Source organism: Mugil cephalus, chromosome 7 (genome assembly GCF_022458985.1).
Source record: "Mugil cephalus isolate CIBA_MC_2020 chromosome 7, CIBA_Mcephalus_1.1, whole genome shotgun sequence".
Taxonomy (NCBI): Eukaryota; Metazoa; Chordata; class Actinopteri; order Mugiliformes; family Mugilidae; genus Mugil; species Mugil cephalus.
In genome coordinates this window covers 18,721,093-18,747,044 of record NC_061776.1, presented here as the reverse complement: position 1 = coordinate 18,747,044, position 25,952 = coordinate 18,721,093, and the positions used below count along the sequence as shown (strand labels likewise).

The 25,952-nt window shown below is 47.0% G+C and overlaps 1 protein-coding gene across 24 annotated transcripts in view; it reads left to right on the top strand.

Annotated features, from left to right (window-relative positions):
- LOC125010249 (receptor-type tyrosine-protein phosphatase S-like) overlaps positions 1-23,998 on the top strand; it is a 62,960-nt gene extending 38,962 nt beyond the window's left edge. For 6 of the 24 annotated variants that reach the window (XM_047588690.1, XM_047588691.1, XM_047588694.1 and 3 more), the window contains 29 exons: positions 257-526; positions 992-1,374; positions 2,251-2,452; positions 4,240-4,376; positions 4,634-4,778; positions 6,754-7,071; positions 7,206-7,399; positions 7,550-7,576; positions 7,839-7,956; positions 8,207-8,869; positions 9,628-9,722; positions 10,423-10,676; positions 10,983-11,070; positions 11,236-11,454; positions 12,119-12,276; positions 12,946-12,957; positions 13,183-13,295; positions 14,964-15,061; positions 15,342-15,465; positions 15,868-16,046; positions 16,216-16,335; positions 16,885-17,039; positions 17,977-18,262; positions 18,985-19,163; positions 19,549-19,675; positions 19,776-19,901; positions 20,600-20,754; positions 20,904-21,039; positions 22,282-23,998. In XM_047588690.1, the coding sequence (XP_047444646.1) occupies positions 257-526; positions 992-1,374; positions 2,251-2,452; positions 4,240-4,376; positions 4,634-4,778; positions 6,754-7,071; positions 7,206-7,399; positions 7,550-7,576; positions 7,839-7,956; positions 8,207-8,869; positions 9,628-9,722; positions 10,423-10,676; positions 10,983-11,070; positions 11,236-11,454; positions 12,119-12,276; positions 12,946-12,957; positions 13,183-13,295; positions 14,964-15,061; positions 15,342-15,465; positions 15,868-16,046; positions 16,216-16,335; positions 16,885-17,039; positions 17,977-18,262; positions 18,985-19,163; positions 19,549-19,675; positions 19,776-19,901; positions 20,600-20,754; positions 20,904-21,039; positions 22,282-22,350 (5,150 nt within the window). In that variant the 3' untranslated portion in view covers positions 22,351-23,998. The remainder of the gene's footprint in view (positions 1-256; positions 527-991; positions 1,375-2,250; positions 2,453-4,239; positions 4,377-4,633; positions 4,779-6,753; positions 7,072-7,205; positions 7,400-7,549; positions 7,577-7,838; positions 7,957-8,206; positions 8,870-9,627; positions 9,723-10,422; positions 10,677-10,982; positions 11,071-11,235; positions 11,455-12,118; positions 12,277-12,945; positions 12,958-13,182; positions 13,296-14,963; positions 15,062-15,341; positions 15,466-15,867; positions 16,047-16,215; positions 16,336-16,884; positions 17,040-17,976; positions 18,263-18,984; positions 19,164-19,548; positions 19,676-19,775; positions 19,902-20,599; positions 20,755-20,903; positions 21,040-22,281) is intronic. The other 18 variants (XM_047588698.1, XM_047588703.1, XM_047588701.1 and 15 more) reach the window with 6 other exon arrangements.
- The last annotated feature ends 1,954 nt before the right edge of the window (positions 23,999-25,952 follow it).

Genomic DNA, 25,952 nt, shown 5'->3' with positions numbered 1-25,952 from the left:
TTCTTCTTCCTTTTTATCTTTCTCGCCTTTCTCTCTCAACCTCTCTCTCGCTCTCTGCCTCGCTCTTTCTCTCTCTCATTCTCCCCCCACCTCCTCCCTCCTCCTCCTCCTCCTTCTTCTTCTTTCTCTCCACTTTTCTTCTCCTCGCTCCCCGCCTCCCCACTTTTCTCCTCCCTCACCTCGCCCCTCACCCCCTACCCCCCGCCCGCCCTCCCTCCCTCCTTCCTGTCTGCCCCCAACTCTCCTCCTTTCCCAGTGCGCCGCGTGCCCCCTCGCTTCTCCATCCTCCCCTCCAACCACGAGATCATGCCGGGAGGGAGCGTCAACATCACCTGCGTGGCCGTGGGTTCGCCCATGCCTTACGTCAAGTGGATGCTGGGAAGCGAGGACCTGACCCCCGAGGACGAAATGCCGATCGGACGGAACGTGCTGGAGCTCAACGGCGTCCGGGAGTCCGCGAACTACACCTGCGTGGCCATGAGTAGCCTGGGTATCATCGAGGCCACCGCCCAGGTCTTAGTCAAGAGTAAGAGGCCCAGATATCTTTGTTGTTTGGTATGCCAACGTTATATTTCATTTCTGTCAAGCAAATTTGCTCTCCACTTTAAATACTTAACATTTAATGCGTGGCGATGTGAAGTCTGTTTCATATTTGACCTCACACAGAAACATCTGGCTGATAAATCTGTCGCAGTTTAAGTTGATTGATTATATTATATGGCACCAGCAAGCACAGAATGTACAGCAGGTAAAACAAAATGTAATTTAACAGTGGCATATCTTGTATTACGAATGAGCGATAATCCAGTGTGGCATTGTTAGTGGGAGTGAATTTAACCGCAGTGTGTCACAAGCGAGCGAAAACAATATACGGAGCGAACAGTACAACCGGAATGTGGAAAAATGTCTTTTCACCGAATCATAAAATATGCAGCACGGATGGAAACAAACAGAATAGAGACATAATTCAGTTTGTTTACCGCTCCCCCAGCTCTCCCGAAGCCTCCCGGTACACCCATCGTCACGGAGACCACCGCCACCAGCGTGACGATCACCTGGGACTCGGGCAACCCCGACCCCGTCTCCTACTACATCATTCAGTACCGAGCCAAGGGGCCGGACAGCAAGTACGAGACGGTGGACAGCATCACCACGACCCGCTACAGCATCGGGGGGCTGTACCCCAACACCGAGTACGAGATCAGAGTGTCGGCCTTCAACAGCATCGGGCAGGGGCCCCCGTCCACTCGCGTGGAGGCTCGCACGGGAGAGCAGGCCCCTGCCAGCCCGCCCCGAAACGTCCAGGCGCACATGATTTCCGACCAGAACACCGTGTTGGTGCGCTGGGAGGAACCAGAGGAGCCGAACGGACAGGTGAGGACCGAGGCTGAGCCTAAGTTCACGGTGACATTGTTCTGTTGAAGGTTCTAAATATGCGAAAGAGCTTAAAACCTCCGCACGCACTCCCACCGACTACAGACAGAGATTAAAAAGGTGAAGACTTAATAAAGTCTTCCACTGGGAGCTTTATTCCAGTGTGCAGGTCCGTGTCCTTTGCAGGGATTGTGCCTTGCTGGAGGTTTCTGCTGCGTAACTCCCTCGCCGCTTTGCCCACTCTCTAAAGAAAGAAAGGGTAATTGGACTGTCCGCTCTAAGTTGAGAGCGCTTCCTCTTGAGGCCTATTTCCTTTTCCGAGCCTGCCGAACTGTGCAGTGGATTCATGAAAGTGCAAGACTGAATTGAGTGCATATGGGGATTATAGATATTAAAGAGTAATAACAAGAGAGGTGGGAGAGCCGGGGAGACAGGGCAGCGGCATGGCAGAGGGATTACATCTGCTCTGAACTACCCGAAAACCGAATCCCACAGGGAGAGGTGTAGTGATTACATCTTAACTGCCACAAACAGAAGGCAGCCACGACTTGTCACTTTTATAGAGAGCTTCGTTCATCAGGGTCAAATGCTAAACGCCTCGTGATGACAGTGACCTCTAACGAACGTTGAACCGACAAGTCCGCTTCGCGGCCCGTGCTGAAGTCAAATAATAATTCATGGACGATGACCTTGGCTGCCATAAGTCGTGTTAAAAGATGGTATTATGGATTACCACGGCTGCGGGACAGTGGGATTAGGCGGGAGACCGCATAATACGGTCCGGGCCCCCGACGACCTTAAAATCCATTTCCAAACCAGAAAACTTCCCGAGTCTTTATCCAGCGGCCTTTCTCTCACGCCCCGGTTCGTTCGCAGGTGAAAGGCTACCGCGTGTACTACACCATGGACCCGTCCCGGCCCATGAATGAGTGGCAGATTCACAACGTCCAGGACAGCGTGATCACCACCATCCAGAACCTCGTGACCTCAGAGACCTACACCATCCAGGTCCTCGCCTTCACCTCCGTAGGGGACGGACCCTTCTCGGACCCCGTCCACGTCAAAGTCCAGCGCGGAGGTAAGTGCGTGAGCGTGCATCGACATAATCGCCGGCAGATGTTTGTGCAGCGGGATCAAATTTATGCCGGCGCGCGGATAATACCTAAGTAGTCGTCTTTATTTATTCATGTGTAGGTGGCTGTTTTTCAGCCCTCCCGTGTACGCCGGAGCACAAATGAGTGTGCAATTATTTGTGTTCGCGCGCATGTATACATACCACTCTGCATCTTATTTTGAGTGGCTTATGTAAAGTTTGAGTAGCAATCCGCGGCGAAGGCTTGACCTGTCAGGAAATTCGGCTTTCCTCAAAACGAATAAACCCGCCTGGGACAGAAATGTGGAGATTTGCGGAAAGGAAACGGGGGATTAACAGCCCAAAACGTCCCTCGTACCTCAGAGCTGATCGTGCCGCTGTGACAGCTGCTGTGAAGCGTCTGGTTTTATGCGATGGGAGGTACAAAGAGATGACTGCTTAAAACCTGTGACGGCATTACTGGTTTAAATTCCTGTCTAGCTCCATCTACGGCTGCACCATTAAAGACTCTGGAAAGTCAAACATGAAGGGATGAGAATATAAACTCGGCGGCTACTTCATTAGGTACGCTAGAGAAAACTAATGCTTTCTAATATTACAGCCCTGCACTAAATCCCGCCCGTTCATGAATGTTCTAATGTTCAGCTTACATTGAACCAGCGTCAGAAAGGTGGTGATTCAACTGTTTGATCATTTTGAAGGATGTGGTTTGCGCCGCTGTTAAAGTGGATTGAATGGAAGTATTTCTGTTATTTAGCTTACTGACTCAAACGGGGTTGGCAAAATAATAGAAACGTGTCAATGTGAAACAATACAACTCAATAGCACAAACCGCGGCCTCTAGAATGAAAACATAGCTCAGGGTTACACATTCCCATCAGTCATTTTAAACAAATGCTGAATACCGTAACGCTCATGAAGCTAAAATTTAGTGCAGCGTGGTTTTATTAGGATGCATTCATTGTCATTGCTATAGCTAATAAGGTGACCAGTGAGTGTATTTAAGAGTGTCAGCTATATGAGGGATTTAGAGGGTGTCCATTGTAATCATTAAACCTTTCTCTGAACTGAAATATTTCTAACTTCATCATGACCTACTACATGTGTTCTATATTAAACTTGGCCTAGTGCAGTTTATAAATATACATTATTATTATCATTTGCATTTAATATTGACCTATTCAAACAATACACAGCTTCAAATATTAATTTTTCTTTTTAATTTCAAATGTGCAACAGTAGGGTGGCCACGCAACTGCCTTAAACATAAAAATACATCAAGTTAAACTTCATGAAATTAAAAGACAAGCTTCTTCGGTTAGCTTCTCTACTGCTAACATTGCAGCGTGCATCTGGAATTTCACCTGGGGACGGACTGGGACCTCGGCCAATGGAGTCAACATGTAATATGCGGCCCTGTGAATGGCTCAGCAGTGATGGGGCGGGGCCGGCTGTGTACAGGAAGCTTAGATTGACGGGTCTAGTGTGGCGCTCTGTGCGCTGTTGAGGCAACTCCTGTACCACTGAATGACTGAAGTTCTGACTGAAAGATAACGTCTGCTCCCTCCATTTATCCCTCTATTAAAATATGTTGGATTTATTTAAAGAAATTTAAATTTGTGGGGGAAAATTTTAAAAATATACGTATAACAAATGTCTAATCAATCAAAGACATTGTGACCCTCCCCCCCAAAAACCTCTGCGGACCCCTGTTGACGACCTATGATAAAGTACAAAACAAAAAGTCCTGACTGACTGTGTTTTCCCTTCAGTTCCAGGCCAACCAGGCAAGTTTAAAGTCGGTAAGGTGACAGACACCAGCATAGAGCTGACCTGGGAACCCTCCTACACCAAAGAGAAAATTGTCAACTATGAGCTGCTCTACAAGCCTGTCAAGTTTGGCAGTTTGGTAAGACCTCTTGCTCTCTCTTTGCTCCTGCTCTCCCTTTATAAATCTGCCTGCTGAGTGGACGTCTTAACAAGACGGCGGCATGAGAGCAGAGATAAAGGAAGAAGTTTAAAAGATTAACCTCGGTATCCTGTGCCACTGTGCTGTGTGGCAACACTCTCATATTTTTTTTTCTCTCCGCCTCCTCTGTCCTCCTTCCTCCTCCTCCTCCTCCTCCTCCTCCTCCTCCTCCTCCTCCTTTATTTCCTCTCTCTCAGGAGAAGCTGACCTTCGGGCCGAGGAATTCTTACATCGTGGAGGGTCTGAAAGCGAACACAGAGTACTCCTTCTCCCTGGCCGCCATCTCGAACAAAGGCATCGGAGCTTTCACTAACGAACTGGTGCAGAGGACGTCGCAAGCCAGTACGTCTCAATCCAGCCCGGCTCACATTATGCGCCTTCACACACGCGCACAGTCTTAATTGTGTTTGTATTTGGCTCTTGTGCAGAAAATGCCACGCAGACTCTTTGTCCTCTAACACACACGCACACAGCTCGAAGCATTAAATTGTCCTCAGCTTCTGACCTGGTAAAACCTGGGAACCATCTCCGCGTATCTCTCTCTGCGTCCCGTTTATCAACCCACCTGTCCACCCCCCGCCACCCACCCGCCCATACACCCATCCGCCCACCCCCCCATCTATCCATCTATATTTGACTGTGCCTCTCTCCCTCCGCTCAGCCTCTCTCTTTCTCGCGCAGCCAAAACATCATGACAGATGGAGATGGAGCACCGATTAATGTTGCACTCCTCCTTTTCTGCGCCTTCCTTTCACTTTTTCCCCCCACTCTATCAGTGTCTAATGCCTTTGAAAGGGTGAAACTGTCTGCCACTTATTGGCTAGCAGCCAGTGGTGAGGAGCCTTAAAGCGATGGTGGTTTTCCTGCTGTGTTGACAGGTAAGTGCTGGCCAGTCTGTATATCCATCCACACGGATACTCAGATTCTCTCCCTCGTATCCATTTCTCTCCGTTTCTTCTGCACAATCACAGATAAGAGTATAATAAGCACCGCTACTTTGCTCTGACATATCAAGTCATTCATGCCTGCTACAGGCGGCGGAGGAGGTGGTACGAGGAAGAGAATTATTAAAGTTGCAATCATGAAAAAGTCCTGCAAGGTTTTGGCGCCGTGATGTTTCAGCGGTAAGTTTATTGTGTTCACCGCCGCTCGGGTGTCCTTTCACTCTTTACCTCCCGAAAGATAGCGAGACCGAGGTGGGACACCGGGGGAGTTGTCGGAGAAGGAGGTTGGATTCGGGAAAAGGAAATAAGGAAGGAAGGAAGGAGAGAAGGAAGGTGCTAGATAAGCAGGCTGTTTCATGCGGCAGAATTCATTTCCCAGGGAGGTTATGTGCGCTTTGTTATCGCCGAGCCTTGGTGCACATCTAGATTGTCCCCCGAGGCCGGCAGAACACTGGCTGTATGGCTGAGTGGATAGATACTTGAACCTGTCAGCTATGACTATTACACTCCCACACATACACACTTGCGGTACACTCCCGAGCCAAAACACCTCGGCCGTCGTGAGTGTGTGTTACTTAGATGACATTTCACCGGTGGATTGATATCTGCGGTGGTGAAGGTGTGTCTGTTTCCTGTTTGTTACAGTAAGTATCCAGTCCTCCTTCTGATTCAAGTCTTGTCTGTAATTCATCATTCTAGCCTTGACGTTCAATATTGTCCGAGTGCCTTTCTTTCCTGGGATATTTTTTTTTCTCTAAGTCCTTTTGCCGCTGTGCAAGATTTGTTTTAGTTTGTTTTATCTTTCTGCTGTGAAGCCTAAGACCTTGCTCTAGTCAGCAGAGGAAAGTCTCACACCGCTCTATTATCCTGAGGACTCGAGGATTAGGCCGCCTCGGGGGCCGCCGTCGTGAGATGTATACATGTATCTGTGCTGCTGTGTCATGAGCTGTGCACCCCCGCCGTGGAAGGAGAAACAGACCTTATCTGTTCTCCATTCATAAATCTGGATCCTTTTGTGCCATCAGCTGCAGCCGGAGGATAAAATATAATCATTGGCTATCGGATGCACATTCTCCTTGGGTATAATTAAGTTGTCCACTAAGGGTCGATACTCCTGTCTCTGGTTTATTTCATTAGGCTCTAAGCCCAACATTATGCTTTTACATTATGTGGTTGAACCCTTTATGTTTGTCCCACTGCTTTCTCTTTCACTTCAGTTTACCTAAGTTCTCTTATTGTTTCCTCTTTATCCTTATCTCCCATCCTTTTGCTCGTATTTATTTTCCCCCCTCTCTCGCTTTTTTTCGATCCTGTTCTCTCGGGTCTCTCCTAAACTCTTTGCCAATCGCCCTCCTTGCTCCTTGCCCGATCAGAGCCCTCAGCTGCGCCGGAGGGTGTGTCCTGCGAGAGTGCCAGCTCCACCTCGCTGAGAGTAAGTTGGAGGCCTCCTCCGGTAGAGGGCCAGAACGGAGAGCTGGCAGGTTATGAGCTGAGATACCAGAGGGTTTCTGGGGCTGGAGGCGGAGGTCAGGGCCCGGAGGTGAAGGGCCGTCCTATCCCGGCCCAGCAGGGGCAGACAGTGGTAGAGGGGCTGGAGAAATGGAGCTGGTACAACATCACCATGGCAGCCTCCACCGCGGAGGGGACTGGACCGAGCAGCCCGACTGTTCTTTGCAGAACAGATGAGGATGGTAAGACTGAGAGGCATAGATCAGATCTAAACGGTATTGATTGTTCAGTTGGTTATTTACTGACTAGACATTTGGTCACTTAATTAATTCTGTTTTTTTTGTGTGTGTGTGTGTGTGTGTGTGTGCGCGCCAAGTTCCCAGCGCTGCCCCTCGTCAGGTGGACGTCCAGTCGCTCAACTCCTCGGCACTTCGAGTCACGTGGCGCTCTGTGTTGCCGCGGTTACGCCAAGGCCAGATCCGTGGCTACCAGGTGCACTTCAGCCACGCAGAGAGCGGCAAATCACGCAACCTTCCCCGGATAAAAGACCTCCTGTTGGACGAGTCTCAGGTGACATCACGGCTCAGTATTTAAATGATTAATTGCTGTTCATTTATTATGTCTTTAAACATCCTCCCTTTCCCTCTTTGGTCCTTTGACTCACTTCTTTTCTCATTTGTCTCGCCTGCCTGCGGGGGTGTGTCTTGTCTGTGGGATAAGATGGAGGAGGATGACTCGACTCAGTATGTGAGTGCGAACTACCCATCCTCTTTTCATTATAAATGAACTCACTATTAATAAATTTAGCTGAATGCAATCCAATGCATTACGATCCACAATGAGTCTGACCGCCACAGATTTGATTAGCCTCTGTTATATAACTTTTTGATCATCATAAAAAAAACAAAAAAAAAAACGAGGAGGCGATGAATAGTTCCGTGTATTGTCTAAAACTGAAAGGAAGGAGTTTGCAGTGTTTGATGGCGCCATTGTGTGTTTCCTCCCACAGGAGCTGATTTTGGGAGGTCTGAAAGCAGAGACTTTGTACTCTGTCTCTGTGGCAGCGTACACCACCAAAGGGGACGGAGCGCACAGCAAAGCCAAGCTGGTACAGACCCCGGGGATTGGTAAGCGTATGCCAAGTGCACAGTTCACTGCACTGGATTTAGTGACGTATTCAAGAATTGATCTTACAGTGAGCTGCACCGGGAGACAGCAGTAAATAAACCGCTAAATCGATTCTAATTCTTCCACAAAGATTTGATATGTGGGTGTACATATGTATATATATATATAAATGTGTGTGTGCGTGTGTATTGTGTGTACAATACACAGATCTATATTCTCATTTTCTCCTGCCTACACTGTCATTTGCAGTGCCCGGGCCCCCTTCCCTTTGGGTGCGTCCAGGATCAGGTCCATCAGTAGTGGTTCACTGGGCTCCTCCGCTGGACTGCTCTGAGTCAGGTCCTGATAGCCGCGGGGCCCCAGTGGAAATTCTGGGCTACCGCCTACAGTTTGGCCTGAAGAACACCTCCTTAAACGCCACGGTGGATTTCACAAGTCGGGAGAAAAACTTCACTGCCAGCAACCTCTCCCAGGGCTCCTCCTACGTCTTTGTCCTCTCTGCAAAGAGCCGCGCCGGCTACGGAGACGCGGCGCAGCAGGAGATAACAGTTCCCATGTTCCCGCCCTTGGGCTACCCCAAAATATCTGACTTTGTCAACGCCACTTGTTGTTCCCTGGAGCTCTCCTGGCTTCCCCCTGCCCCAGAGGAGAGCAACGGTGTCATAGCGGAGTACACGATAGCTTACAAAGAGGCTGCAGGCCCCAAACTCTCCGCCGACCCAACCCCCTCCGCCTTACCAGCCCCTTCCTCTCCCCCGTGGCTGATCACATTGCCGGCGAGTGAGTCCAGCTACACCATCCTGGGCCTCAATCACAGCACGGCCTACGAGTTGCAGCTCAGAGCCCACAACAAGGCGGGGCCAGGCCCCTTCAGCCCACCTGTGGTGTGTCTCACCTTGGCCCTTGAAACAGGTAGGGGCCACAGGCCACAGGCCTCCGGGACACCTTTCAACTCCTAAGCACTGCCTCAACTTCACATCTCCCCCTCCTGTGGACTTCACTCCAAAACACTAAACTAAACGAAGGGCGAGTTCTTACAGGTCGGCCTTTCGCCAGCGCGCCCCAGAGAGAGGGGGAACTGCAAGGTCCAGAGGAGCACAGCTACTCCCCCCAATCTCCTCTCCTCACTCACTTATACCTTCATCACCTACCCTTCACCACCAGTGGAAGCAGGCTGAATGTTAATGGATGTTTGCTTCAAGAGCACTGCTTATCACAACCCCTCAGGTAAAAGTCAATACAGGGCTCGGATATACAGTATCTAATAAGGTAAGTGTTCAGTCTGATTTGAAGTGAAATCTGTCGTCTGGTGCTGTATGTGCAGGTAAGCCTTTTTTATCTGATAGACCTTCACTGTCACCTCTTCCAAAGCCTCCGCTGACGAGCTGAATTCTGAGTTACACAACCTTACACTCTGACAACGTGGCATGTCACATTCCTGCAGCCGATCTGTCTGTTACTTGTACTTATTACTCTTGCCACCCACTCTCCTCATCACCTGCCCATCCTCCCAGCCATCATGTATTCCTCCTCCCCCCCCCCCCCGGTAACAGATCAGACTCCGTTCTTACAGGCTAGCACTGAGGGAGCAGCGGATCCGGTGAATTCGATCAAACACTCCATCGCAAGTGACTCCGTTTTTTTTGTTGTGTGCTTCCTTTTGCTTGCAGATGTGCCAAGGAATTTTTCTGTCAATCTGGCCACTAAGACCAGTGTTCTTCTGACCTGGGAGTTTCCGGAGAGCAGCAACCCCTATCGCTTCACTGTACGTCATCGCCTGGTGCATGTGTTGTGACATATGCCTCATCCGTTGAGAGGAGGCTTAAGATTATGACATCTAGCTCTATAATATGTTTCTATATATTTTAAGCGCGCTTAACCCCAATCCAGATAATGCGCCTGCCTGCCTGCCTGCCTGCAGCTACACCACCAGGATGCTGGCTTTACGTCAAAGCTCCCAGCTAGTTCTATAAAAAGTACCAGTAAATTTAACCTACACTATATATATAATCAAATCTACTTTTAAGCACCTCTACAGTCCACAGTAATTAACAAATTCTACTTCTTCATTTATTTAATCCAGATAAAAATGTTTACTGGGGGATATTAATCCTGCTGTTTTCTTGGCTCGGCTCAGTAACTTCCTGGAGTTTCCACTGGTTGCCTGGCAACTGGTCTTGGCCAAGAAATAATTTGGCACATAATCCCCCTGTAAAACAGTGATTTGTAATTTTTATACTTAGTTTATTTTTTTTTTTCCTTTCGTGGGCGGATTAAATAAAGGACAGGTATATTGTTAATTAGTGAGGATTAGAGGCGGGTTTGTCACTGTTAGACAGGTTAGCCACTGGTATCTGCAGCTTCCTCAAACGTGGTGCAAAACTATGTGAAATGCGCTTATGTTATCTTGGGCTTCCATGGCTGCACGCGGCAATTTCACCACCAACTTTTCTCCCACCCTCCAGGTGGAGTATAACCGTCAGAAGATGGAGGTGGACGCCCGCCTCCGAAAGGCGGTCATCCCGAACCTCCAGGCCGACACCAGCTATGACTTTAAAATCACCGCTCCCGAGGGCAACATGGGAGGCCTCCGGCACCGCATCACCGCCAAGACGTCCCCGCCGATCACCATCCGCCGGCCTGAGATCGACCATACCCGTGAGACGGAAACCACCGTCACTATAATCTTGCCATCGCTGGAAACTCGCACTCCCGTCAAGTAAGATTGAGTTCTAGTCATCTGCTACAGTCATCGTGTTTTATAAAGGCATGACGACTATTTCAATCATCTGACTCCCTGTTGCATTATAATCATCTGACTCCCTGCTGTATTATAATCATCTGACTCTCTGTGATTAAAATCTGTAACGGTGCGAGGCGTGATGATAGCTGTACGCGACTGACAAGATGGCGAAGATGAGTCGGCGGCGCAACAAGTTGGAAGGAGAAGTGAAAGTAGTTGGGCGCTTTGCTATTGTGCAAGCGCAGCTGGCGTTATGCAGTTTGTCCTGTTCTGCTCCCACAGGAATGTTTACGTCGTTGTGGTTCCGCTGCGGAGAGCCCGCGGCGTCATCAGACACCTCAAGAGCCCAGATGAAATGGACCTCGAGGAGGTGAGAACCACAACAATGACAGCACCCACTGGTGTCTGAGCCTGGAAGGAAGAGAAGACCTATAAACACACATGCACACACACACACACATGCGTTCCCATCTCCGAGAATATTAGTCACAGATATTGGAACGCCTCGTTTTTCTGTGTCTTCTCCCTCTCTCAGTTGTTGAAAGACATCAGTCAGAGGCAGAGGGATTCTCGGCAGCAGAAGCAGGTGGACCTGCGCCGGGCTTACATCACAGCCCGGTTCACACCTGCCACCCTTCCGGCCTTCTTCACCCTGGGGGACCAGCTGGATTACGGCGGCTTTGAGAACAGGGCTCTGGAGGCGGGGCAGGAGTACGTCTTCTTCATCCTGGCCGAGCTGAACTCCACAACTGGGGTGCGAAACCTGCTATTTTACGTCCCCTTTTCTTTCCGTGTCCCTCGTTCCTCCGCTTGCCTGCGTTTCTCCGCCGCAGGCTGTCACTATACATTGTAATCAATATGGCCTAGGTGCTACTACAATAAAACTCCTGTCAGTCAAAGTGGTGTAAGCAAAAGGCAATAATCCTCCTGTATTTCCGTGGCCGCTGCTAACATTGAGCGACTGCGCCAGCTGTGGCAGGAGAAGAGATATTGGAATGAGCGCCGCTGATATATATGAGCGTTTGAATTGGAATCGACATAAACACAGATTCAATTAGACTACATTCTGTTTTTAGTTTTTTTGTTTTTATTTGGAGCACCTTTAGCCCAAGGGGGCTCTTTAAAACTCCTTCACAGAGGCAGCATATCAAACCTCATGAAGTGCATTTAGATTTATTATATGTCGTTTTAAATATGAAGAAGAATCTAATATAGTCTGATACATATGTACCTAAAACCAGTCATGAACGGCCTGGTCACAGTTACATGGATTTCTCTTCAGTTTGCAATACTAGTATTGCAATACTGTGCAACAGCTCTGCAATAATGCAAATGCTACGCTGTCGTTGTCCTGCACAGTTTTTCCTGACTATGTCCCTGTATGTTTTTATTTTATTTTATTTTTTTTTATTTTACAGAAGATGTATGTGGCCAGCCCTTACACGGACCCAGTGATCGCTCCAGATTCGGACCCTCAGCCGTTCGACGCAGGCGACGGTCTGATATGGGTGGTCGGGCCTGTCCTGGCCGTGGTCTTCATCATCTGCATCGTCATCGCTATCCTGCTTTACAAAAAGTGAGTGGGTTTGAACTTCCTACCGGCAAAATGTCAAAATCACAACCGTGGCACTGACTCACACTGTTGGTCACACCAGGTAAATGCCAAAGCAGCTTTGATTATGACTCTCGGAGGATAAGCCTGGCTTTATTCCATATTTTCCAGACAACAAAAAATTGCATGAAAAAGCATCAGTGTGGTTGAGAGTGTTTCAGGCCCCTCGCTTGTGGCTCAAAGCCCTCAGGCCATTTATTCGTTGAATATGATCACGGTCTTCTTGGAAAGCTCTCAGCACTGGATTTATAGACATTTGTTGTTCTACTGAGTATTAAGAGCAGCAGGATCCTGTATGTGTGACCGGCTCAAAATTAACAGCAGTTTAACGTGATTAGGGACAATAGACGTATATATACTGTGCTTATATCCAGCTTGAGTTTTCTGTCACCTGAACGAGTACACAATTACTCAAATTTCATCAATTCGAAATTGAATTGATAGAAGTTAGTTCCGCCCTCAGACAGCCGTCAGGCAGCCTGACCCTGCCATGGGCCTGCGATATCTGCTGCAAGCCATCAAGCTTTTGAATACTAATGCGAAATATTGATCCTCCTCTCTAACAATCTGTCCGTTTCCTTCCTTCCCTCCCTCTAATTATTCCTGCCCTTGCTCCCGTTTCACTTGAAACAGCAAACCTGACAGGTAAGATTAAACCAATGTCAAGCTCTTTGTTAGTTTTAACCCGCAGCAATTACACAATGCCAGATGCCGTGCGAGAGAACTTGTTCTTAGCCGCAAAAAACACAGTATCTGTTAATTCGCTCTTTATTCGAATCAAGCAGCCATGCTAATGACGTGTCAGTTCTGAGTCTGGATTTTTGACCCCGGTTGTTTGCATGTGCTAATTGCTCTCTGGTGTCTGAGCAGCAAGCGCAAGGACTCCGAACCTGGAACCAAGAGCCTCCTGAGCAACGCGGAGATGATGGCCCATCACCCGACAGACCCCGTGGAGATGAGGCGCATCAACTTCCAGACGCCCGGTACGAAGCCCCAAACACGCGCTTTGTATTTGCATAATAGAGTGTGCTTCCGATTGCTCGTCACTCGAAAATGAAATATTCATGCGGCTAATTTTGCACTTGGTGAGATCATGCAGACAAGATCGGGAAAGTTCTCCCCGGCACCGTTCTCCCCAGCATGCACCTGGCAGCTTCCAGTCGTTTCCCAGATCAAAATGGCCGCTGCCCAGGTAGTATAGTCAGTTCTTAGTCATGGCTGAGTCACGGCGGTGTGACAAAATCTGATCATCTCCGCTCGCCCACATTCCACATGCCAAGCTGCGGAGAGACAGAGATGACTGAAATCTGTCTTATCACTTATCGCAGTGTTTAGAGCTCAGAATTGCACATCAAAAGGTGAGGCGTGGATTAACAAGGTATCTTTTGTAAAGGAACTGACTCTGGTCTCACCTGCGTAACCAGCTGAAGCCCCACTTTGAAGTTGCTGCATGGGTTGTGCTCCTTCCAGCCCCCTAACGAGCGAGATCTAACAACACAGCCGCTTTGGTCGCGGCACCGGGGCCGACGATGCTTCATTTTCGCTTCTTCAGTTAACAGCATCCAAAACACGCATGGCCCGAATTAACCTAATCACCGGCCTCGGCATGTTTTCGCGGTTGCCGTTTATAGGAAGGGTCCTTGTTGAAAAGGAAGAAAGATGTGCCACCACGCAGGAAGCTTACCTGCCTGCATATGCAAGGTCAAATAAGCCACATTTTTATCTAATGAACAGCTGAAGGTCTGAAGTCTTTTATTTTTACATGTTCTTGGGAATCAAAGACAACGCCTGCAGAATGAAGCGCTTCCTCCCTTTCATCGTGAGATTTTTTATTATTATTTTTGTACCCTGGTGCGGCAGCGACCTCGAAGCTCCCTCCTCGCCCACTTCTTCTCCCCTGAGATTTGTGCTTTTGAAATCGTGTTTACCGACGAAATTTGTTTCCAGCAAAACCGGCTGAAGCTATCTGAGGTCATTATGGTCGTGACAGGAGCATTTGTCGTGGTTACCTGTGGGTGCTGCAGTGCCAGTCTGAAGAGGGAAAGGAAAAGAGAAAAAATAAAAAATCAGAAAATAACCTGTGAGCTGGCGTCTCATAGCTGTTGCAGCAGAATGACTTCAATAGCTATTCATAGTGCATCAGTGTACGAGAAAGACAGAGGATGCACTGTGACTGGTTATGGTTATGGATTGTGTTTGTTGGACATGTAGTTACTTTGATTTATTGTTGCCACCGTTTGTCTTTTGAATGGAAAATGGATTGCCTCTGTTTCCTGCCTCCAGCTGTGAAAAGAAACAACTGCAGGAGGCACAGGTTCCTTCTTCTTGTGCGCGCGCGCATGTGTGTGCAAACCGCCTAATTAGTGTTCTGTCTGTGTTTGTTTCTCTGAGTCACCGCTCCTCCGATCACACAGAAAGCAATTTATCAAAGAAAAACAATTTACAAACAAACGAGGCTCGCCTCACTTTGTCCACACACATGGATCAAAATGGATTTTCTGCCTCGGTGTGTTTGTTAATGATATGAGAGGTTGTCTGATTGTATGATTATCTTCACGCCTTTGCATATGAGCGATGTCGACCGGCAGTAATTTAGGTTATTGCTGCGCCACCTCTGACCCAGCGCCGCTCTGACTCTTATTGTAACGCAGGAATGATGAGCCACCCTCCCATCCCCATCAGCGAGCTGGCTGAGCACATAGAGCTGCTGAAAGCCAACGACAACCTGAGACTCTCCCAGGAGTACGAGGTGGGAAATACATTATCATCCCATATGAATGAATAGACATTGCGCTTATTGTTTGGAGATATTAAGCGTGTTAAGTCATGGCTTCATGAAGTAAATGTTATTGAATATGCATTTATCTCGGCACGGGCTGCATGTTCATGATTTATTCAGCGGTGCAATTTATTGCAGTAACTTGTCTGCATTACATAGCACTCGCTTTCCATTATGCTCAAATGCACTACTAAATATGCCACGCCACCGTGCAGTATTAATGCGTGCATCTGCTGCTGCTTTTTTCCAGTCAATCGACCCAAGCCAGCAGTTCACCTGGGAGCACTCGAACCTGGAGGTCAACAAGCCCAAAAACCGCTACGCTAACGTCATAGCGTACGACCACACCAGAGTCGTCCTGGCCCCCATAGAAGGTGAGTTCGAGGAAGATCTTTAGAGGTTTTAGTGGGAGAATCTGAGCACGGTTCAGTTCAAGGGGCGAACGCGGAGAGGTTGGGCGGGAGCGCTGCATGATGGATGAAGTCTGGGATTGCAAACAGTGCTGACGACCGGCTGTGTGCAGTGGCGTGAGACTGACAAACAGCGCGGGTGCGTTCGAGTGCAGCCGGCTCTTCTCCAGAACGAGAAGGAGGAGAATGCATTTGATCTGGAGCTTATGAATTTACATCGACGGCATCTTGTTTATCTTGTTGACGCCCAGCGTCCTGTCTTTTGGAGGCCCCAAACAGTTTGTTAGACTGTTCATGGAGGTTCATTTCATTACGCCACTTATGCAGATTGCAGTTTAGCAGGAGTGTCACAAACATTTGATTTAGCAGGTATCCTGGGGAGCGACTACATCAACGCCAACTACATTGATGGCTACAGGAAGCAAAATGCCTACATCGCTACCCAGGGGCCGCTAGCGGAGACGTTCGGGGACTTCTGGAGGATGGTGTGGGAGCAGCGGGCCGCCTCTGTCGTAATGATGACGCGTCTGGAAGAAAAGTCGCGGGTAGGAAACCAGGCCTCCACCTACTGACCCATATCCTCAATTTTCATTATCAAGAGTGCAGTTACATACCAATGTACCATCTGTCTTTGAAGCAATTTATTGCTTCATAAACAATGGTGTGGTTGCTTTAGTCCCATATGGTAACAGAGATTTTCCTTTACCCTTGTAGATAAAGTGTGACCAGTACTGGCCAAGCCGTGGCACAGAGACCTATGGGATGGTCCAGGTTACGCTGCTGGACACAATGGAGTTGGCCACTTTCTGTGTTCGCACCTTCTCCCTGCATAAGGTAAACAGCTTTTACTCTTGTTTTCTGCCCGCACACAGCTGACTGACTCACTGACGTGGCCTTACTTACTGCTTTGGTCACTTGAGCTTGCAGTCGGGAACCATGAGCAACAGGAGTGACCACGAATGTCACTGAACGTGGAGGATGATTAGTCTGGGCTCCATTGAGTGCTCAAACCAGGCCAGCCGCCATGCGTCAGGCACTGAGATTTGATCACTGTTGGAAGCAGAGCAGTTTCTTATAGCGCAGGGCTAATCTAGGACCGTCAGACTGGTGTCTCTGTGGCCTACATACAAACTCAGAATCTAGGCCAACTGTAGCTTCCAAGTGTTGCGCTGCCTTTCAAAATTTCGTTGATGTGTTATGAAATGTAATGTCAGAAGAAATGCTACCAGTGGTTTTCGCATTACCGTCGTACGTTGGGTAAAATGTTGGGATTTGGAAACTGTGAAGTTGGCTCTGGCTAGACTGACGACAGTCAAAGACCTGAACTCCGTTCCCTTACACGTGTACCCTGCATGCAGTTATGATGCCTGTTTGTCATTTCAGAGTGGAAGCAGCGAGAGGAGAGAGGTGCGTCAGTTCCAGTTCACGGCCTGGCCTGATCACGGTGTCCCAGAGTATCCCACCCCCTTCCTCAACTTCCTCCGCAGGGTCAAATCCTGCAACCCCCCTGATGCCGGACCCATCATCGCTCACTGCAGGTGTGCGCTCACCCACATTAGATGCAAAGATTAGTGATTTAGCTCATCATGACTGTGAAGCTTCAGCAAGGTACTGGTAGAAAAAAGGACCAGAAACAGCATCTGGCTCCGTGCAAAAGCCAAAAGCTATAGATCCATACCAAACTGACGGCTATGAGCGTAAAACTGTGACTTTACAGGGGGTTGTGTTGGAAGCTGCTTCTTGGCTGAGTTCAGTACTCCACTTCCTGAAGTGTCCATTGGTTGCCAGGAATCCTCATGTGGAAAGGATTTCATGCTGTCAGTGCGCCTGGCCAAGAAACAGTCCAGCATATATCCTCTAGAGATCACAGGTCTGCAACAGTGGGTCCGCGACCCCTAGGGGGTCCGCGGAGGTATTGCAGGGGGGTCAAAAAATCTTTGGTTGATTGAATATTTTTTTATACATTTTTTAACATGAACACATTAACATATTTTAGTAAAGGTATAAATGGAAGCAGAAAAACGTTACTGGCACCCTGCTGTTGAAAATTTTAAAAAATGAATATTCGAACCTGTGTATTATTTGAATAGTTTAATGCTGAATGCAGAATGAAAATAACAATGTATATTTATAAATAGCACTAGGCTACAGAACACATATAGTAGGTAGGGGGTCCCTACTTAATCTCCCCATCAGTTTGGGGTCATTAGCCTGAAAAATGTTGAAGACCTCTGGATAACCAATACTGTAACTCTTACACTTCTCTTTTTGAACACAATACGAGAACAATAAGAAATGTTTTAATTAGGGATTTTCAAACCTGTTATTTTACGTCTTTGTCATAACTCTAGCTTCGGCCTCAGCCTCACATTTGAAGGACAGGCCGGAGAAAGGTTTTGATCTCATGATCGAGCTCCGTGCAAATTCCTATTCGGTGAAGTGTCAGAGTGACTTATTTCTCCCCCCCTCTATCAGCGCTGGCGTCGGTCGCACTGGCTGTTTCATTGTCATCGATGCCATGCTGGAGCGCATTCGACACGAGCGCACCGTGGACATCTACGGCCACGTGACCCTGATGCGCTCGCAGAGGAACTACATGGTGCAAACAGAGGACCAATACAGCTTCATCCACGAGGCCCTGCTGGAGGCCGTGGCCTGCGGGAACACCGAGGTGGCCGCCAGGAGTCTGTACTCCTATATGCAGAAGCTGTCCAAGGTGGAGAGCGGGGAGCACGTCACCGGCATGGAGCTGGAGTTTAAGGTAAGGAAGAGGGCATATGACTGGAAACTGCTAGGGCCGTACATAATTAGATTCTGGTATTTCGCTGAAGAAGCAGAACGCATAGAAACATTCAAATGAGGAAACGTCTGCGAGCAGTAAAATTAGAATTGATCTTTGCTTCTCAGATCTCGCCTGTGTACAGTTTCAGAAGCCTGAAGAGGTTACACTACTGAGAATCCAAAGGGAGAAGGGGGAGAAAATGATTAGAGCAGAAACAAGTTGTCAATTAACTGAACAGTTGATCCGCAGAAAATAAATGACCCACTTTGCTGTTATTCTTCCTTATTTTAAAGTAAACTGATCATCTACATGCTTTGGTTTGGCTGCTGAAAAATGTCACCTTGAGATCTAGGAAACTGTCACAGCTTTTTTATTTGTTAATTATGTTCTATTTTTAATCACTGATTTTAATCTATTCTTGAATAATTTTAGTTTAGGCCCTAAAGGTTAGACACAATTCAGAAATCATTTCTGGCAATTTCTTTCCATGGCGTTTTTCGTTCCTCTCATTACACGGCTAACTCAATTGCACCTCCAATACCAACATCTAATTGCACGCTTTCCTTTGGGACGAATCATCCTAAATGATGATGTGGCATTCTAGCATGAAAACAGATCAAGACAGACTGATTCGCTACAGAAAACATTTACAAAAATTTATATATATATATCCCACTTGCTTGCATTTTCTCTCTGTCCAGCGACTGGCCAACACCAAAGCCCACACGTCCCGGTTTGTCACAGCCAACCTGCCTTGCAACAAATTCAAGAACCGACTCGTCAACATCATGCCGTACGAAACCACTCGCGTGTGCCTCCAGCCAATCAGAGGCCTGGAAGGCTCCGACTACATCAACGCCAGCTACATAGACGGATACAGGTATGTTTTTTTCCCCCCCGTCTTGCAAACGCTGATATGACCTGAAACTCTTGTCCTCTTACGACGGCTTGATGGCAGAACGGATTGGATGGCTTTTCGCCACGGCAACCTCACCTGTCACGTCCTGTCAGATCTGCCATTACTGTATACACGTTCCCACACTGCGCGCCCCTCACGTCTGTCCCTTCAGAGAGGACGGACGCTGGAGACTTTCTGATGACTCAGGCATTCAGAGTGGTCGCACACACGTGTTTTGACTGTTCCTCTTCTTGCCTGAAGCCTGACCCTTTTTCCACTTTGATGCCTGACAGACGAAGAAACGGGGAGAATAAACTGAGGAGGAGGTGGCTACATAATGGGTGTGTGTGTGTGTGTGTGTGTGTAGGCAGCAGAAAGGCTACATTGCCACCCAGGGTCCACTGGCCGAGACTACAGAGGACTTCTGGAGGATGCTGTGGGAACACAACTCCACTATAGTGGTCATGCTCACCAAGCTGAGAGAAATGGGACGGGTATGAACAAAACACATTCACACAGAGACTGCTACAAAAAATAAAAAATAAAAATCTTGTAATAATAAAATCTTTTTATATATATATTTTGCTGTATCAGGAGAAGTGTCACCAGTACTGGCCCGCCGAGCGCTCAGCGAGGTATCAATACTTCGTGGTGGATCCCATGGCGGAGTACAACATGCCCCAGTACATCCTGCGGGAGTTCAAAGTTACAGATGCTAGAGTGAGTTTCCGCAGCCTACATTGTTTAAAGGTGACTGTGTGGCATCACGCTCCCCTGCTCCTCGGCTCTGTCCCATCAGCGCTGGTAGGAGGCAGCGGTGCAGAGCATGTCCTATCGACCTGTAGTGTGTGTTGGTTGCTGTGTGTCTTGTATGTGAATGAGTGTAACAATTGACAAGACGCTGCAGATTACTGATTCAACCATCCTGTCTCCAGATTACCTTGACAGCGTGTGTGTGTGTGTGTGTGCGCGTACGCGTTCACATATGTGCCAGTCATTCATAGATAACTCCAGCTAAGCCTGTCCTGCGCTGACGCCACTTCGACAGATGCTCTATTGATCTCCATTAACGGGGAGTCAGAAAGGCTGAGCAGAAGAGAAAAGATGTAATTGCCTACTGAGTGGCTGACAATAGCAGACGCACTGACGTTACAGCTTTAAGTTAACCACAGCCACTGATCCAGGGTCAGATAACAGTAATGATTGGAAGGGGAAAAAAAGGATATTGCCTGGCAGAGACTCCTCAGTCAATACAGCCAGGAGAAGCTCTGTAAATAGTCATTTTGATGTAATCACCTCACGATGAACAGTAACTAAAACATCTCGTGCTGAAAAGGCACTGGACAGATCTGCAGAACAACCTAGCCTGCGGCTTCTCCGCACGTATTTATGTTTGTGTTCGTTAATTCTCTAATCAGGATGGCCAGTCGCGAACAGTGCGCCAGTTCCAGTTCACCGATTGGCCAGAGCAGGGCGTGCCCAAATCTGGTGAGGGCTTCATCGATTTCATTGGCCAAGTGCACAAAACCAAGGAGCAGTTTGGCCAGGATGGACCAATCAGCGTTCACTGCAGGTAGGCAGAAAACAATTCTTGGTAACTCATTTCATCCCTTGCTTGTGTAAGGACTGCAGTGCATTTGCCAGAATGGAGCACATTCTTGTTAGACGTCTGACGCACTATTTCTAGTAAAAACAAAAAAATATCTTCCTGTCTGGCTGCAGTGCTGGTGTGGGGCGGACAGGTGTCTTCATCACTCTGAGTATTGTCCTGGAGAGGATGCGTTACGAAGGGGCAGTGGACATCTTCCAAACTGTCAAAATGCTGCGGACACAGAGACCAGCCATGGTGCAGACTGAGGTAAACAAACAATCATTTAGTGGGGCTGAGAGACAGCGAAGGCTGAGCTATTCTTAAAGTTGACATTTCACCAATTGTGGACCAGTGTTTTACTACTTGGTTATTTCAGGGAGAATTATATGTAACAATATGTGGTATAAAATAATACAAGATGAGTCAACTTTTTCCTTCTTCAACTTCTGCAGGGGCGATAGTTTAGATTTATTTGTTTATATTATGTAATGTATTTATGATATATTTATACAGATTTTAGATTAGATTTTTATTTATTTCATATTTATTTTAGAATTTTCAGACTTCCAAAGCTCCATTATGCATTACAGTTCCTGTTTGTTTAACTAATAATGCTACTTACATAAGATATTTATTCGTATAAATACGTTCTCTCGTATAAAGACTTTCCTATATATTGCCTCAATGTGGAGTCAAACATGCAATCCCAAAATACATGCTGAGAGGAAGTGGTAATAATATATGCTAATATCAATATTACCTCTTAGTTTTATGTATTTGGCCATACACACAATTCCAATTATTCTTTAGTTCTTTCAAAATGTCAAAATTCAATACGTGTGTACTCTGGACTGTTAAAGGTCCAGTGTTTCAGGTTTGGTGACATCTATCTGTGAGGTTGCAAACTGCTTTTGTGTTCGGTTTGTCCTTTCTGAGCTGCCATAGAAACACGGTGGGGTCTGTGGAAGAGGACTCGGATATAAAAGGGTGCATCCTTAACTAACAAAAACACATTTTTACTTACAGTGGATAATATGTGAATTAAAAACGAGCTGGACTCGGCCGTGTGCAGAGCTTCGCTCTATAGTCCAAGGACATGGTCGTTAGGTTAATTGGTGATTCTAGATGTCCCGGGTGTGCGCGGCAGTGTGAATGGTTGTTTGTCCTTCTGGATTAGTCCTGTGATAGGGGGCCTGTGAGCCGCTCAGCCGACGCCAGCTGGGATAGGCTCCAGCCCCTTGTGACCTTCTTCAGGATTTACGGAAATTGGATGAATAGATATTGAAATAATAGATCCTACCCACTCACACCAATCCTTAATTTGTAGATAATACATTTGGAAAGTGTATTACGGACTATATTTTTTCCAGTTGTATTCCAACAAATTTTCCGCAGCATGAGCTGAACAATGACACTAGGTAGGTGTTTGTGAGCAATCTCCTGTAGACACTAACTTCGTGCCTGTTCCTGACAAGTGTGCCTTTTCCTTCCTCTCTGTCTCTCACCCAGGATGAGTACCAGTTCTGCTACCAGGCTGCTCTCGAGTACCTGGGTAGCTTCGACCACTATGCAACGTAAGAGAAGAGACAAACCGACCATCCATCTTTCAAAGTCCACTAACAACAAGTGACACGAGAGAAAGACGGCCAGAAATAACGTGAACATTGAACCTTTTTCCGGGAGCGAGATTCGCAGACGAATTCTACACCAACACAAACAAAAACAGCAACAAGAAATCTCCGTCTAACAGCACCCACGCTCATCAGCAGTCTCCCCGAGGAGCTGGTGGGCGTCGAGACTATCCATGTGTAATCCATATACTTACCTCAGTGTTCCAGTGTGAAGGACGTATAATACATGTGTGTTGTGGTCAGCTATCTCAAATATGAACCAGTGAAATACAAATGGCTTCTGAACAGGAATTATGATACTCTATGTGTATAAAATACAAAACGATTTAAAAAAAAAAAATAAGAAACACAAAGAGCCTGGATATTTGCTGCACCCTAAATGGGCTTTTTATCCTCAACTTTGTATCTATTGGTTTGGTGTACTAAAAGGGGTTACAAAGTGCAACGGTGAACATTTCTATGTATCTGTGAGTCTTATTTGGAAGGTGTCTAGGTTATGCCTCAGCAGAAGCCTGCAGTATGGATTCACCACCCCGAGGGCCGGTGGAGAAGCATGTGGATGCTCATTTTACCTGATGCACAGTGCCAAGAGAAACCATACAGCGCAAACACGAACTGTGGCCTCTTAAGGAGAGGTGGCTCCTTCTGTCATCCAGCATAACACGAAGTCACAGAGAGAGCAGAGACCTTCACACAACCCAAAACGAGTCCTCACCGAGGCGCGGCTGGCCTCACGGGCAGCGGCCAGAGCCCACCATATCCTTAACTGGGCTGAGATTTTTGTTTTGCAGTCGGGCGCGCTCCTCATCCGACAAAGCTTTGCTCGCTCTTTCCTGTAATCCTCGTTCATCCTCCCGCTCGGCTTCTCTTGATGTCAGTCCCATTGTGTCAGCGCAGCAGTGGCTTAAACTGAAAGAGACGCCGATGAAAGAACCGTCGGCTTCTTCCCAGCCCATATCTGCGCATTTCTTTTGTTCGTTTCATTTATTTTTTACTGTACGTCACTGCCTTACGCTGACTTCTGTCTGTTGTGTTTCGACATGCTGCCTAACGCTCATGCACCGTGTGCTAAACTTTTGCTGTCGTACGTTCACCTTCACCTGAGGATGATATTTGTCTCCCGATCATCTTCCTCCTCTGAAGCTTCCCTACTTGAATTGCAGCACTTTGCAGTAAAAAAAAAACAAAAACAAAAAACCTTCAGTTAAGTTAAGGCTACTGGCTATGAAAGCTAATGAGAGAAATCCAAAAAAAAAAAAAAAAAACGTACAGTATAAATATGTAGAGCCTAGTGGTGAGTCGCACACTTTAAACAGTCCTCTCCCTGTTTCCCACTTCCCTTATTAAACATTTCTCTGTTCCCTTAATCCCCTCTGTACAGATCATCCCGGCTTTACCAGTTGATGTTTTCCCCTCCGTCGAGCTCCAGTACAACCGCACAAGTCCTTTATATCGATGTGTATCTTTTGTTAATTTGACATATAATCAGAATTGGTCCCACGTGGTGATTAAATAAAGAGCACAGCGATGTTCCCGTGTGTCAGACATCTTGGGGAAAAAAAACAAAAACAAAAAAAAAAAAACACACCAATTTTGTACATACAGTCTATCATTGGAGTCCTATACAGTACAGTTACATACGTCTGAGCACAAGGTATAACGTGGGATTGGATGTGATGTAGTACTTATCGTCGCAAAAAAAGCCTTATTGTTATCGTTCACTTTGTCATATTTATTTCATATGATTTTTTTTAAAGATATTTATCAATCTATTTTGTCATTTTTTTTACGTCTCGTTTTTTTTTATTATTGTCATTGTTTATTTCTAGCAGTTATAAACGAATACGATGTTGTTTACTTGTTTCTTTGGCGAGCCAATGTTAAAGTGTGATATTGTCACCGTTTGTTCATTTATTTTCAATGGTTGGTTTTGGTGCTTTTTTTTTTTTTTTTTTTTTAATTTGCTTTATGGTTACGAAGTATGCCCTCTGTGTAGGGTGCTATTTGATACTGATTACTGATGTCCGACTAGTTAGCTAGAGATGTACATTAGAGGCAGAACTAGTTTAAGTTTACAGTGATGCCCTTTTGAGGCCCCCTCCTCACCCCCACCCCCAACCCCAACCCCGACCCTACCCCCGCTCAACCTCCATAGCAACATCAGCAGTGGCAGGATCATAGCAACGGAGGTATGATCCACCCCGTCCTGACAGGGGTAAGGGCATCAGAGGAAGTGTAGAGCAGACCTCTCGGTGGAAGCCTCCCGACGAGCTGCAGATGTTTAGTTTGCTCGAAAGCACATGGTAGCAAGTGTATTTTTTTGACAGAGAAAGGGTAAGAATCGCAACACACTTTACACACGCCCTCGAAAGTTATTGTTTAGATCTGAAACTATTCTCTTATCAACTCTTGTGTGTGGTCCAGAAGTCTTGACAATGTTTGACATATATGAAATATGTTATTCCTTCGATTTCTAATGATTATTGTGTCAAGAGAACTACTAAAGGCACACACGAAGCATATTATGAAATGTGTTGAGGGCCAGCTCTGATGATGCCACCCCCCTCACTTATGTACCTGTTCTTTCCTTTCAAACCATAGATGTAGATATTGTATCTTGACTTTGTATTAAAAGCAGGATGATTGGATATACGGAACAAAGAGCCTCCTGATTCCTGTCATTTTGTGTCGTTCACTCCTGCTCCACTAGATGGGACCAAAGTGAAACCAAATGAGGGGGCGCTCATGTTAAGGCACACTGAACGAAACGAAGCTGCAGTCTAAGTGTCACACAGGATCAGTTTTCATGCAGATTTCAAACTGTTTCAAACAAGTGTACATTAATGGGGCATAACATTATGACCACTGACAGGAGAAATGAATAACATTAAACATCTTGTGACAGTTCAATATTCTGCTGGGAACTTTTGGACCTGGCATTCATGTGGATGTTACTTAGACATGTAGCACCCACCTAGACCAGACCAGGCACCCCCACCCCATAGTTATGGGAGCAGCCGTCTCCAGCAGGATGCAGACTTGACGCAAACACGCACATACATAAAACAGTTTAGGAACAACTCAAAAAATATGAAAAACTGCACAAGGTGTTGACCTGGCCTCCAAATTCACTAGATCCCAAACTGATCAAGTATCTGTAGGATGATCCACAGAGGCCCCTCCCCTCAACCCGTAGGACCCAAAGACCCCCACTTATAACATCATTATGTTTCCAGACATCACAGGACACCCTCAGAAGGCCCATGTCCATTCTCTGATGCAAAACAGTTGTGACAACTGTTTTGGAGGCACAAGGGAGACACAATATTAGGAAGGCGGTCATAATGTTATGCCTGATCGGTGCAATTTGTTAATCAGTGAGTTGTTGTCTCACAAGGAACAAGGAAAGCATATTAAATTACTACACTTTCAACTACTTTCGATTAGGATATGTGTACACGTGGAATGCCGCTCTCTGGAGCAGTGACAGTTTGTCTTCAGCACAGCGCACGCCCATCAATCCAGAGATGCTATCAGACGTAACACACC